The sequence below is a fragment of the Limulus polyphemus genome, unplaced genomic scaffold (genome assembly GCF_000517525.1).
Source record: "Limulus polyphemus unplaced genomic scaffold, Limulus_polyphemus-2.1.2 Scaffold1310, whole genome shotgun sequence".
NCBI classification, from domain to species: domain Eukaryota; kingdom Metazoa; phylum Arthropoda; class Merostomata; order Xiphosura; family Limulidae; genus Limulus; species Limulus polyphemus.
This window is the reverse complement of record NW_013666920.1, coordinates 167,194-183,341: the sequence shown is the minus strand read 5'-3', so window position 1 is coordinate 183,341 and position 16,148 is coordinate 167,194. Positions and strand designations below refer to the sequence as shown.

The 16,148-nt window shown below is 32.0% G+C and overlaps 1 protein-coding gene across 1 annotated transcript in view; it reads left to right on the top strand.

The window, feature by feature from the left end:
• Positions 1-9,227, top strand: part of LOC106463040 (Down syndrome cell adhesion molecule-like) — a 105,522-nt gene extending 96,295 nt beyond the window's left edge. The window contains exons 10-13 of the mRNA XM_022390448.1: positions 4,172-4,199; positions 4,857-4,951; positions 5,289-5,419; positions 8,729-9,227. Of these exons, the coding sequence (XP_022246156.1) occupies positions 4,172-4,199; positions 4,857-4,951; positions 5,289-5,419; positions 8,729-8,923 (449 nt within the window). The 3' untranslated portion in view covers positions 8,924-9,227. The remainder of the gene's footprint in view (positions 1-4,171; positions 4,200-4,856; positions 4,952-5,288; positions 5,420-8,728) is intronic.
• The last annotated feature ends 6,921 nt before the right edge of the window (positions 9,228-16,148 follow it).

Sequence of the window (16,148 nt, the reverse complement as noted above, 5' to 3'; positions counted from 1 at the left end):
TAATATATATATATATATATATATATATACAACTAGAAGTTAATTATATATATATATATATATATATACGCTTTCAACGGTGAAAACACTAACATATTTTACGCTACATCTATTCATTTTGCGCTCAAAAACACATACATAATTTCAAATAAAAGTCTAGTATTTCTCTATCCTGAACTTTTTCTTCGACATTACAACAGAAATAATCTACATCACGAACATATTTCCCTCTCTACAGTTTCGATCAACCCTTCCTCATAAACATTAATCATTTACTGTTAATTCCTCAAACACTGTAAATTGTTTAGCACGTATAATATTTTTCATTATAAAACACAGTATTTTCTTCATCAAAAGAAGATATCTAGGATCCGATACAGCAGCAAGAATTTCTTAATCCAACCCCTTTATTTAGTTTTGAAGGAAACAAAGAAACGAGCCTCATAGCTTTTAACATTCCGTTACGCGAGTAAAATAAATTAAGTGGAGAATCAGTTAAAGTTAAAAAAACTAGTCATTAAATATGTTAGTTACTAATGCACACTTTGTATTACCTAAGTCTATCAGTTGTATTCACATTTTATTGTTACACAGTATATAGAAATGTGATCTGACACTCAAATCACACATAGTGCTAGTGTTGTAAACGACTCAGGTCCTATGTCATGTGTGAACAACACTGTGCAAGTACAATACAGGATTCTAAATGTCATTTTAGTGTAAAACTGTCACTAAACGCTACAATTTTTCATTAACTGTAAGACCTTTAAATGGATGCGCATTCATACGTGGCAAGAATTCATCGTCGCCTTTATAACAGATACTGTGAACAGAAATTTCTGTACAGAAAACAAATGGTAACTGCATGATTGTACTAAAAATTACACCATTTGATTTACTTAAAAGGAGAAACCCTGACAACCGATTAATATATAAATTGGGATCGTAAATATAATGGGCTAAAAAATATTTCTACTTCTTATAACCTTAAATAAACTGTTGAGATTATCTCTCCGTGGATCGCAAAAAAAAACGTATGTATTCTTACTACAAAAATATATTTTGCCACTAAATTGTTTTAGATGTCACTTCTCGCAATACTCCCAGTGTAATTTACGAACTATGATTTATGTACCTTTCCAAAGTTACAGTTGTATCTGAAGAAGAATGTTACACACAACGTCGCCTAAAATACAGTTATTACCGATACTTCATATTCTATACATGTAATATATTTTAATGTCTATTTAGAAACGTTATTCTATTTGTCTGAGAGATTGGAAAATCGATACCTTACAGAGCTAAGTTTATTACTGAACGTGGTCTACGGTTAACATGCGTGGGATATGAATACAAAGGTTTATAGTTCGCGTCCTGATGCTGCAAAATTGCTCTCCACATTTTGGAATCGTGAGTGCGCTGTAACAGTGACAACAAAATCCAATTATTTAGTCAGACAAGACCTAGCGGTGAATGTTGTTACTAAGCTGCCTTTCCTTTAGTCTATCGGCTCAAATCATGAAAGACTATGTGTAGATAGCCCTTATAAAGTTTGCACGAAATTCTGAAATCAGTAAACAAAGAACTAAATTTACATTAATTGTTCTAAAGGATAATTATAGGGAACTAATCAAATGTTATCTTTGCTTTCTCCTTCCCTCTCTCTTTTTTCTTTTCTTTATACTGTCCGCATATTTCATTCTGGTATATTTTAGAGCTAAGAATTAGAAGTATTGTCATTAGAGAAACTTAAACCTAAATCACAAAACTGCTATGGAATTCACTGAGCTATATTAATTTGCATAATGCATGTGATTTACTCAAAATTGAAAACCAATAACCTTACAATATGCATGCAGAGGCCATAATGTATTGTAAGTAGCTGATGCATTGTAATGTTTCAATTACACTCGTAGTTTCCTTATTTTATTAAGCCTACATTTTCTTATTTCAAAACATCCATGTTAAACCATTACATTATTCAAAAACGATTTGATATATTTTCTATTCCAGAATAAAAGCTTTTTAGTTTTGTTTTCTGATTTAAAATGTAATTCTTTCATAAAGACTTTCTCTTGTAACAGGGCTTAATTTCTCTTTGGTTTTGGTTTTACTAGATAAACAAACATTATACTTCGTGTGGGACTGAAACTGATGGCGAGTGGTTACGTTTCTAAACTACACGCATATTGTAAATTCATTTTAATTTTTATTCAAAATTAATAGTTTACGTACGTTTACTCACATCCTTTTATTCTCTCTGCTGAATTTTGATAATAACCAGTTCTTAACTTGTCAGTCTGCTTTAATGTTTTACCACTCTTCACAATAATACTTTGTGTATCAGTCGTCCTGAGATCACACTGGTGATGTAAACAAGTATAAGACATTAATGAAATGTTTATGGGTTATGTAAGATCAAAAGGAAAATGCTTGGGTGTTTCCAAACTGAACGATGCATTATACGATGTATGGGTTAACCAATCTCTGAAGTTGCTCAGAATGACCTTGAAAGTTTCCTAGGATTTTCAAACTGTGTATTTTGCAGCATTTCAAAGGACCAATTCAGAGACTCCAAGACTTGGGCATAGCAGTCCCTAATTTAGAATTGCTGAGAAGGAAAACAACCAGTCAGCATAACCTACCGCCTACACACCTACTATTAAAAGCTACATAATGTGTTAAGCGGCTCATAACAGACTTGAACCTTGTCTTCCGCAGTCCTGCATGCTAAACACTACGTCATACCCGACCCATAATGCTTAGAAGAATAACACAATAATGTTTGATAGAAAAAAAAAGAATTCAATAATGATAATATATATTTCATAACGACATAAATACATACTTGAAGATAAGAGAACATTACAGTTTTCAAAGTTAAGTAAAAACTTTACATAAAATTCTGAATGCAAAGATAATCGTCTATATAAAGTACAAGAGACGTTTTCGTCGCACATTTTGAATAAAAATAAATTTAAAGGTTTGTTTGGGTTTTGATTTGAATTTCGCGCAAAGCTACCCGAAAGCTGTCTGCGCTAACCGTCACTAATTTAGCAACGGCAGACTAGAGAGAAGACAACTAGTCAGCACCACTCACCGCCAACTCTTGTGCTACTCTTTTAACAACGAATAGTGGTATTGACCGTCACATTATAACGCCACCATGGCTGGAAAAGCGAGTATGTTTGGTGACAGGGATTCGAACCCGCAGGTTGCAAGTCGTGCGCCCTAACCAGGCCTAAACGTAAAGGCGTTATGGCATAACTAATCGAACCTTGAATGTTATAAGTCTATATCAACTGTAACTCAGTGCCAGATACTTAAAACAATAACACTTGTTTTATGTTATGAACAATAAAAGATCAAATTAGTTATATTATTTTTTGTCACTCAAGGGCAATGTTTTGTAAACATTAGCAGGATTTATAGTATTTTAAATAATTCTGAAATTAGTTAATTAGTACGTAGCTAATATAGTTAGGCTTCTTTGTATTACTAATGCTGGTTGTTGGTGAAATTCTGAGTTTCTTATAAAGTACAAATATCAGCTACTAGCAAACGTAAAACAATGCCAAGTTTATAAGACAATGTTATAAATGGAGGTGTGGGCTGTCCCATTCCACTATTTTCAATTATAGCACACGATCCGTTCGTTCAATTTAAAAACATCCGTGCTACGTGCAGCATTAAATGTCACTTTCATTTAACTTAGATTTAACTTCTTTCACTATCGACCTCGTCTCTCGATTAAGCTCTCGGTCACGACATTAAGGCTGTAATGTTGAAATGGCTGCCAAACTCAAACCGTTCGTTTAAACTCAATCTTTATGAAGTAAATCTGAGTTCTTCTAGCAAATTACATAGAAAGCGTTTCAGCCTGGTCCTCACAACAACTTGTGACTCCAGAAAGACAGACAGATAAATATCACTGTAATAATCTTTCAGTACCAAATTAACAGCTGAGTTATGTCCAGAATCAAGGGATGACAAACATCAAATTTCTATGAAAGAAAACTTTGTTATTTCGTAAATATGTCAAGTTTTTTTATTGTTGATTATTATGCTTGCTTTTAATGACAGGCTGCCTTCGCATAAATGTCTATGACATTTCTTTGATTAGAGCATATATTTAATTAGAACTAATACCTTAGTATTCTTGTTTTTTTAGGAAGAAGAAGGCCTGTTGCACATCATCAGTAAGTTTTTATTTAATATATTGCATTCTTAAAAAGTAGCACAGTGTAAGTAGATAGATAGATATTGTTACGATCGTGTTATACTCACAATTTGTTTTGATTGTACTTATTCCTATCAGGAATTGACTCATAGTAATGTAGACATAACAAATTACTGTTCATTACTATAATCAATAACACGTGGATTTAGAAATAAGTTTTATTCTTATTGACAGTATATGACTTTCTTCCTTCGCCTCTCTCGGTTTATTTGTTCTCTCTTACGTCTCCCGGTCTTCTTTTCTTCGTTGAACTCCTGTCTTGTATTCCTTTCTCAAAGCCACGCCGAAAAGGTCCCTTTCATTTTAACCTTGCACACCTGCTTTCCCCGTATATCGGATTACAGCGTATCATACTCATAAGGGGGTCTTGTAATCTCTACACTGGTTGCTCAAGAGAGGCAACCGCTCACTCCAATGATTTTAGAATGACTTACAGTGCTGTAATCCCCTAATCCCTTATAGACTGAACAAAAGACGTCCGCTTTCTCACCTCTTTCAACTCCAACCAATCAATGTTCAATACACCTAACTTCATAACAAATATTATTATATTCGTGTTGGACACATTGTAACATGGGTTTTATACAAGAGTTATTTCTCTTTCTCTGATGGATAGAAAATATTCTGAGCCGCTGGACAAAGAAACCTTTACCAATGAGGATTTATTCAAGGATACAACGTGCGAAGAAAAATGCCCGGATGTTATACCAGGTATAGAAGTTTATTTACACACAATGTTACATTAACGTCACATTATAAATTTAACCATAAGATATTTTCTAGAATGTAACTTTTACCTAATATGTGTTGTGACTAATAAATGTTTATAAGTTTGAAAAGTAATGTAACATTAACGTTTAAATTTTCATGAAATTAACTAACGGCGTAACGATTGGTCAAACTACTTCTTAATAGGTATTGTTATCACTAGATCTTGTTATGTTAAGAACACTTTTCAGATGTTACATTATATTCAACTTTTTTTTTCTTTTCTTTTTTCCAGAACTTTTAACATGTTCATTAATATTATTTTGTATATTATGTTTAGCAGAAATGAAATTATTTGAGACAGCTGTGTGTGGGGCAGAGTCATCTAGTGCCACAGATATGCATTTATTTCCGGAAACTTCTGGTACTTTTGTTGTTTTAGCTTCTTTGCCGAAACAGCTAAAACAGTTGGTATGTGTGGATTTGGAATGGTTTTTATCTAGTCCAGTTCAATAAACTACTTAACTGAAGGAAATTACCAAATAAATTAATGCAATTTTCATTAATTACTTTTGCAGCTTATTCTCTTAATATTTAACTGGTAACTTGTGATTGTTATGATTAGAATTGCGTTTACATATGATTCACAGATATTTGAACTACAGTTTCCAATGATAAGCAACACGATACACATACATATAAACAAACACAGGGGTATTAAAAGGATGTGTTTTTTCTTACGTAAAATGATTCCATGGCTCATTTTTTTCATTATTGTTTCTTATGTTTTAAGGTGTGTTGAACAACTTTCTTTGATTTGTAATTTGTTCAACTCTGTCTTCTCATTTCCCACAGTTTGTTTATATATTTCATCAGCCAGTTAAACATTTATTTTGCTTTTCTAATTTCTAGAAATTTTCTCTCAATGGTATCGTACCGAATATAGACTGCATACTCATCAGCAGTGGTGAAACTTACATTGACTTTAAGATAAAATGCCGCATTTGCAAAATAATGTTGGAAAACTATATCGTATCACTGTGGAGGTAGCTTTTCCGAAGTGACATCAGCAGTGGTGAAACTTACATTGTCTTTAAGATAAAATGCCCCATTTGCAGAATAATGTTGGAAAACTATATCGTATCAGTGTGGTGGTAGCTTTTCCGAAGTGACATCAGCAGTGGTGAAACTTACATTGTCTTTAAGATAAAATGCTGCATTTGTAGAATAATGTTGGAAAACTATATCGTATCAATGTGGTGGTAGCTTTTCCGAAGTGATATCAGCAGTGGTGAAACTTACATTGTCTTTAAGATAAAATGCCCCATTTGCAGAATAATGTTGGAAAACTATATCGTATCAGTGTGGTGGTAGCTTTTCCGAAGTGATTTAAAACTAAATAAATAATTCATTTGTTTAAGCACGTTACCTTTTTACACATTACTCCTAATTTTATACATTATCTAATTTATGTATCCACTTCATTTTTCCCTTTATTATATATAGTGTTCTTATTATTTGTTTCTTACAAATGCCATAAGTACTACTAGTACGGTATGGAACTGATATTTTTCTATTAACCATATCATTCACAAAAAACAAACATTCTTTGAATTAAAATTCATCTTAATTTAATGCCCGATCTCTCTTATTTTATGACATCTATTGAACATTCAACAGAACTAAAAATATAAAAAAAATTATAATAATCTATTAAGAAATACGAAATTACTGATAGAACACTGAGAGCGTTCCAAGTTCTGTAATGCGGGCTCTTAGTAGTATTCTTCCCTCTTTAGTCGTGCTCATTATGATGGCCATGTTTGCGCATTATTGTCCATTGTAACAAGCTTCTGCGAAGGACAACGAAATCGATTTTAGACCACACACACTTTCAACAGATTCTCTATTTTAATCAATATTACATAAGTCTATTGAAGCTGCATTAAAGAATTAGACGGGTTACTGATCGAATGAACTTGCTGTGAGTCCATTTCTTTGGCCATCTTTGTATTGAAGTCAGTGAAAAGCTATTGATTTCAAATCCTTATTTATTATCGTGTTAACGAAACCATAAGATATCCCCAGTTTCATAGCCTTGACTTTATTTGAGTTGAAGGATTCTCTTTCCTAAACAAAGCCTTCACTTTGCGGATGAATGCGTGGCTCCGAATTGGCTGGGGGGGGGGGGGGCGTGTTCTTGGATTCCGTTGCCAATCTTTGTTATTTCGCTCTACATCGTTTCATAATCTCGCTAAACGAATGCCTTTCCTCGAAAAAAAAACTCTGCCTTAGTTCTCCAGCAATAAGTCACTTGGAAGCTACATTCAAATGTTGTCGGGTGGTTCTGAACGCGCCAAAATTACATATATATATATATATATACAGGTGCTAAACATGTCGCTGTGGTGCCATGGCCTGCACCAGCAGACAAACAACCACTGTACGAGCATATGTAAATCGTTTGTATAAAATGAGTTAATCCTGCGTCAAGATATTTTTGGGTGTTTCAAAACTATTATAAATAAATTTATAGCTAACATTAAATTCGTCAAACACAGAGCAACTTAGGAAAGTCATTTCTCACCGAATCTGGTAATTGTTTGTCTTCAATGATTTGACAACACTTCAAATTTTTTAAGAACTAAAATAACCAATTAGAAAAATTACTGCGTTTCTCTGATAGATGCTTGTGTATTTATTAGATTATCTCAAAAGTTAACCTCAATTTATCCATCCACTTTTGAAACACCACATGATTACATGTAGTAATTTGATGACTGTAATGCACCTTAGCGTACATATAGTGTAATATAAATAATCCAAAATACCAACGAGCTAAGAAAACAATGTAAGAGAAGGTATTTCGCGTTTGTGTGTATTAGTCATAGCTCCCCTACAACATACTAAAATTCGGACATAAAGCGAGATAGTGGACAGTTTTATTTTTTTTTTTAGTTGTTGTTTTTTGGGGAGTGTACAAAAATTCACCAACTCAACTTAGATTATTATATGAACTATTGACATAGAGAATCATGAAAAATAGTTTCGAAACTAAAAGTTGAAAATACTTATGGTTTTCACAGTGTACAAGCTATAACAAAAGTTTAGTTCAAAATATCAGTTTGTAAATCTTGACGGGAGTTATTGAAACATCAAGCCAGTATTGACAGTCGCATTTTTTACACATTTTGCACTTTTTACGGAAAAAAAGCAAAGAATTCATTAACTGCTGCTTATTTACTTTAAATTCTGAGCCACTGGGATATTTTGACATGACAATGTGTGTTAATGTTTCCATAGGAACTAACAGTTGTGCAAATAAAAGTCATTTTATGCTACCTAACAAATATAAATGGTTCGTTCTAACAAGTCTCTACCAAAAATCCATCACCTTCCGAACTTCAAATATAACTGTAAATCTCATAACTGCTGCGGTTCAAGACGCATTTGCCGACGTTACAGCCTCTTTTGTACAAGCATATGTGTCAGCTAGTTATGTCCTTAGATGAAGATAAAATGACGTAAAAATTATATTAACTGAAGATTTGATATACCCACAACATTTACAATGTTATATCTTACTGTCAACTTCCAGAACTTACCATTTGAATAAAATCAATTGTGCTCCTTCTGTAAGTTGGTCTATGAAGTAATCAGATCTAAATTACTTTATTAAAAGAAAGTTAGCAAAAGAAAGATTCTGATCTGTGTGTTTATCCTTATTAAAATAAAGTTTAATATTTTGTTATACGTGCAAACTGTTCTTTCCTATTGAAGGAATCAAGATCCGATAGTCTGAAAACATCGTTAAAGAATTCTCCACCTCTAACGAAAGACTTTGGAAGTTCTCAGGGCCATCAAGATTCCCTGCTCAGCGAAGAATGTTTTGACTTACAGGAAGACTACCAGAGAGGATTAGTTGAAACTTTACTTTCTACGCCCCCTAGAGACTTTCAACAAACCGAAGTTTAAATCTTTGTGAATTAAAACTATCATATACGATGACCTCTAGAAGTGCCTTTATATTATTTTGCTTCACACGTGATAAGCTTCATCAAAATAATGTGACGTGATTGAATTGCCTTCACCACATCTGGCTGTTTAAGACATTATAACTGAAGTATGCGAATGTTATTAATTTTCATGATAGGAATAACTAATCTACTTCTCAGAAACCCCTGAGCTTTTACGATAGAAAAGTAATGCCACCTGAAAATTACATGGTTTTTATGATGCAGACATTTTAATTAGGTTTCTTAATAGAACACATTCCCCGGCAGGGATGCCACCACCATTGCCTGGTCCCAAGTCCAGGATGAGAAAGGACGAGGGTTGGGCCCGGGGCTAGCAACTCCGCCCCGTAAAAACCAACCTGCTAAAAAATTACTGCAACAACAACTTCCGTCGGCGAGGTGTTGTTGGGGCCCTATGCTCCAGTGGGAGTCTACAGGGATTATTATTATAATAGAACACAAATGACTTTCACTGAATTTATGAGCAAATAATGACTGAATTCTACCAGATATTTCAATCAAATATAGCTTACCAGGTGTCTTGATAAAACATCTAAACTTACTAAATATCTAAGTTAAAGCGATTCAACTTTCTTACTATTTTGTGCTGGCTAATCAAGAATTTTGTCAGAGGAAGAAATTTAGACTTTCGGACTAATATTTAGTCAATGATTCGGCCTTTATTCTGAGTCTTTCATTTAGTCCTAGTTACCTAATGTCTCACTCAAAAAGGACATGAACTTTTATTCCTTGTAAAACTTGGTAATAGTCCAAAAATATATGTGTTTAACGCAGCGTAAAAATAGAAGCAAATTGTGATGTAAACAAAACTTAAAGCCCTAAAAGTACCCTAACACAATATAGTTCTACTACGAAAAACACAATAAAGAATAAAATGTTAATAATAGTTACTTAGCTGTGTAAACCAAAACATCTTAAAAACATATTATAAAATGCCCATATACTATATAAACAATAAAGGTTAAAGACGATATAAACAATAAACTAATGTAATTTAAGTTTATTTCACTCGATTTTACAACACCAATACACAGAAACCAAGGAAGTAAACTAAAAAGTAACTAAATCTGTATGTAGAATTTTCCGTTTCATAATTCATATATCGATTTTATTATTCCGAGCATCAAATAATCACACCATTTAATTGGTAACTATATATTTCTTAGCTTTTATTTTTTATTTCTATTTTTTTCTCTCTGTCGCATTAAGCAAGCTGTAGGTGTTCCTTAAAACAATGTCAATATTTTTATATAGATCTAAAAACTATTACTAAAACAGGGCAACATAAAAGATCAGACACTCATAAAAAAAATTGTTGCTTGACGTTTCAGGTGAATGTCTACTATCTTACTTGGCGTGGAACCACACATGTTCGATTTGTAAAAAAAAATAAAGTAATTTACAGAAAAAGCATGACCTAATGTGGATCGTATTAAAAACAATGTTGTTATATTATCTCCTCATGATTATCTAGATGTGGAGAAAAGAAACGGAAACTGAAGCAAGAAATAAAATATATATAATTAAAAAATGTTAGAATACAGTTAAAAAAGAGAGATAAAGAGTAATATTGAAAAATTGGTTATACATATTATCAAATATAGACAACTTTTAAAATGTATAAAGAACATAGTTGTTTTGTAAACAATCCAAAGAAGTTCGTATTTAACAGAAAATATATATTTATTTTATAATCACCTCATTCAATATGTTTTTGAGGTTGTGTTATAGTATCAGTGGCATTGTGATTTTTAATAGGCGCTGAAATGTTTGGTATATCGATTATTTTGTCAGTGTGCTTTAATAATGTGTAAAGATTGGATTTAAAGCAACATGTAGAAAAGTTCTCTGGTGTCGAAGCACAATGTTAGTAGGTGGGACAGTCGGTTGGTTCTGATTTGTTCCCACGACGTGGGTTTTGAAAGCAAGAATATACTGCAATCAATAAGTTTGTCAAAGTCATTCAACTGTATGTTGGCATATTCAATCTATAGGTTATCTTGCCAAACCAGTACAGGCACTATCTTATTGTATCTTCACGTCTTTACCGAAATGTGCAGGTCAATACAGAGCGTTTCCAAAGGCTCATTTTTATTGGAAATAGCATACGTGACATTATTTTATTGGTCAAATATATTTTGGCCAATACGCCAGAGTATATACTTAGACTAAAACAACTTATCTAACCGATTGTATGTAATATTAAATGTATGTAACATTTTACATCTTTGTGTTTTCGTCTTTAAATTTCGATGACTAGGTAATATGCTGAATTTTACCAACCACCTCCAGTCGAGATGAGTTTTTATCGTATCAGCTAAGGATCTATATATGCTATTTTGTCACCTTGATACGTGAATGTTTATATATTACGCATGTGGTTAAGTTTGTCTAATATATGGATGTACTGAATCAGTAATAAAATACTTTTTTTCGTTAGTAATTATATCACAAGTGCGTTTTTAGAAACTAAAACAACACAAGATACATATCACAACAAATCAACAAACTCAATGTAAAAGCTAATATCAATTATTACCAAAATAACCATAAAAATATCAACGATGTAGTAAACCTTCAATTAAAATCAATTTATTTAAAATAAAAATGCATATCTTAATTAATTGATAGCCCCTCAGTGGCCCAGCGGCATGTCTGCGGACTTACAACACTAGAAATCAGGTTTCGATACCCGTAGTGGGCTGAGCACAGATAGCCCTTTGTGTAGCCTTGTGCTTCATAACGTTCATATACGTTTGCATAAAAAAAACAATCTCAGTCTGTGGTACAATAATTCAGTATTTATTGAAAGAATAATATGATGGGCTTCTGTATGCATAAAGTAATACAGATATAATATTACATTTTTATATGTTAAACTAAACATTTCTGAAAGGGTCTATAAAAAGATGGCAAACCACGCACGTTTGAACTATAAGGAGACTAGGTTTATAATAACCATAGAATTACACTGTTACCTTCCAGTTGATTGAAGTGCGGTAATACTTTTTAGGACATATACGAGAGCTAAAAGTGAACGCACAAGAAACATGTTGATGATAAATTAGTTCAGTTAATCAAACAGCTCATGATCCTGTTTCCATTGATATTTAACTTGTCAACTGACAAATTTCATTCAAACTTGACCTGCGTGAACAAATTTTCTTTTCTAACCATTTCAAACGACAGATATAACGATTGCTTTAATTGGATGCTATCAAAAAAACTCTCTGGCATATTACTATGGTAACCATAAAAATGTTTAATGATTAATTTGTAACCTTAGAACAAAGTTTATTAAAACGTATCCTAATACAAAGTTTGCTGGGTTGAAGTTACAAAAATATGACTTTCCCAAAGAACTGTGAATAAACATAGTGAATTAGCTATAATAGATCTTTATCTATGGATTCGAGTTCAAAGAGATTATAATGGTCTTACTATTTCGTTATTATTTTTTATGAAAAGCGTTGTTCGCTTGCACAGTATAGACATCTGTCGTTATGAAAATGAGTTACACTGCACGGTGTAATATATACTAACACTATTTCTTTATGTCTAATCTTGATTTTTTCACATAAATGCCACTCCAGATACACATTAAGTCAAGAAGAATACTAATATTTTAAATAATGGTTTTATAAAGGGTTGTACAAGGCTCAAACAGACAAGAACTTCAGACTTGGTAAATCTTAATTTCTAGACACCCGATTCTGCTTTGATCAATAAATTGAAACTAAAAGTACTAATAACACCAAAGCTAATTGTATGTAGTGCTTATGTATTGTTTTATTAATTTTAGACTATTATTGGTGTTTTTAACAAGTATCATTTTTCACCTTAAATAATTGATTAATGCATGACTGTCCGATTTGGGTTCATTTGAAAGTAGAATACTAGATATATATGTGTGTGTGTGTGTGTGTACACATATAGAAGTATAACAGTGAAAATAAATATCGAAATTATATACAAAAGTCAGTACAAACTTTGATAGCCACCCCATTGATGATATAGATGCTCACGATAGAAGGGAGTAAAGTTATGTTGATGTGGTTCTCTAGTCAGTCTCTAATGAATTATTGGATTACAATATTCAAAGTCAATACAAAGTGATTGGAGTGAGCGAGTATAGCGATCATCTTTCTAAGTTTTGTCACTGTGGAGACTACAAGGCCCCCTGTCGTTATGAAACATAATAATCAGATATATAAGAACAAAGTGCAATTTCCTAAACAAAGAAAAGTGGTTTGGTATGTGTTTGGAAAAGGGATGCAAAAACAGGAGGTCAACGAAAGAAGGAGGGGAAGAGAAAGAAGAGGGAAGACTAGGTCAGATGTAAGAGACAAGCAGGTAAGCCGAGAGAGGAAGAAAGTAATATGCTGCCAGTAAGAAACTAGAAACCTATTGATTACCAGTATTAAACAGAATTACAAAGGTGTGAATCAATTCCTGTCAGGAATGTAGGCTTAACATAAATAAAGTTGATGTATATAGGGAGTGAAAACGAAGTAACAGGTGTTCGTTTTTCTTTTCGAACTCATTGTTATAATGTTTATCTATTCTATGTCCCTCTTTGACATTTTATTTTATTTTGTTTCTACATGATTATTTTTCGCTGTTACAATAAAAACCATTGCAAAAAAAAAGGCTTTATGATTTTTGATCTGCTTTAACCTATTATTTATATAGGACTATTTCTACCCTTAACTCAAACCCATAATTACCTAATTTTGTTCTAATGTTATTTCCTATAGAAAATGGATATATGTTATGATAATGATAATAGATCCGAACAGTAACAATAGGACTCCAGCTCCTTAGGACCTAGGCATCCTAATAATACATATTTTTATTTTAACAAATTTTCAGATTTAATTCCATAACCAACAGCCACAATTTCACTTGAATGTTTTTAAATGAATACATTAACTTGGTTTCTTGCTCCAGAGCATGTTAAATACAATGATTTATTTACTTCATAATGTCCTCTTTGTAGTAGTACTCCAGCGTTGTTTTATCATATTCAAGATTTATCTTTCATAGGAGACTACTGACTGATTGAATACTGTGTAGGGTCTTGAATGCATATCCTATAGGATATATTGCATTTTGTGCAGCCTATAATGATTACTGAGCCCTTGGCAACATCTTATAAAAAATGGTTGTACGATCATATAGGATCCTTTCCAAGATTTCAATCAGGGAAGAAATACAAAATGTAACATATACTACATTACACAAACTAGTTAGCTATGTATATTACAATTAAATTTACGCACTATAGAAAGTGATATTAAAATCAGTTAAGATATATGATCACCACGCTGCTCAATGTTATACTAAACTATACTATATTACATAAACTACACTACACTATACTGTACTGTACTATACTAAACTGTACAATACAATATATTAATAGACTACTGATACTAACAAGATGTGTGTTTAACTTTGAAAATCAAATTAGAAACAACAGTGCAACAAATCCGTTAACACACTCACAAGTCATAATTCCCATTCCAAAATATAAAAATGTTTTATTAGCATAGATTTACATACAATGTTTTCGCCCTTATTTCGTCACGGAGTGCATGGTCTCGTATATATATCAGATTTTTATCATATTCGTAAAGCGAAATTGTCAGAATGTAAGCCAAAAAACAAATGCAGAGATAATTATTATTAACTTCCAATCAGAGCAAGCTATGTACTTAAATCTAAACTGAAAATTAACCTGGAAATCAGTATAGCTAATTTAATTTATATATCTTACGTTTCTAGTTAAAAATATTAAAATACATCGTTTCATCACTTGGATGCCCTCGATGTTAACGAAATATTCGACCATAATCCTAATACTATCTCACTAAGCTCATCACACTTTAAGTTAGTCCTAAATACCAATGTTAAGCTAATAATTCAAAACATTTTAATTATAAAATTATAATAATAAACAATAAACGAAAATAAAAAAGTAATGACAATCAATATACTAACTAGAATAACCAACAATGTTAAAGAAAGTAACGACAGAAAAATAATATCATATACCTGACTTTTGGAATACAGAAACTCTAGCTGTTTGCTTAAAATACTATCGTAGGAGAAAATTGTTCTGAAAATGTGAACTTAGTATAACATTGTTCTTTTCTTCGTTCATACCTGTGGCGTCTTTTGACCAAAGGAAACTCATTTAAGCCACTTCTACAGGGGAGGGACATCTGTATTCGACACATTTTACTGGTTAAAACTCTTTCGAATTCCTAGCTGTAATTTCCCTATAGTACAACCGAAAAAATAAAAATGAAATACTACCTGAATTTTTCATGAAAATATAAAAATGTTAAATTTAATACAAATGAAACAACGTACTAGAAGTAATGTGTGATGTGTCTATTAGTTTGTTTGTTTAAAGTTAAGCACAAAGCTACACAATGGGCTATCTGTGCTCTGCCCAACACGGGTATCGAAACCCGGTTTCTAGCGATATAAGTCCGCAGACATACCGCTGTGGTACAAACTTAACTACTCTTTTTTTTTTAACAAGCATTTTCTTTGTATCTTTGCTATATTGTATAGGCCAATTTGGAAATTTCGAAATTTGGAAAGCAAGATTATAAAAATTAAAGAATATGTTACAAAATCGCCAAGTTCTAAATATTTCTTATATCGAGAAAATAACGTTTCGAGAAAGGTTATTTGTGACATCGTAAAGCTAAAGATAGTAGCCATGTGCAGAATTTGAAAATTGCGTGCGCAACATTTTCAATATTAATTATAAAATGTTTATGCAAAATTACACTTTGTTTTTGTTTTTATTAAAATATTACAGATCACCAAAACTGAAAGGAATGAAGAAAAAGATAAGAAAATACAGATTCAAATTGACACAAAATATGGAAAAAAAATCTATGAGAAAGATAAACATCAATTTAAATTAGATGACCGTAGGGTTCCCAGATTATAGATTAATTACACAGGCCTGCCAATTTAAACTTCATAAAAGTTGTTTTGGTTTTAATAATGGATTTTCCATAATTCAGCTACGCATATTTCGAAAATGGTATTAATTTTTTTTTCTATCACGTAAGGAGTTTTTACAGATCGGAAAGAGAAAAATCATACTTAGATCAAAATTATTATTTCGTTTACCACAA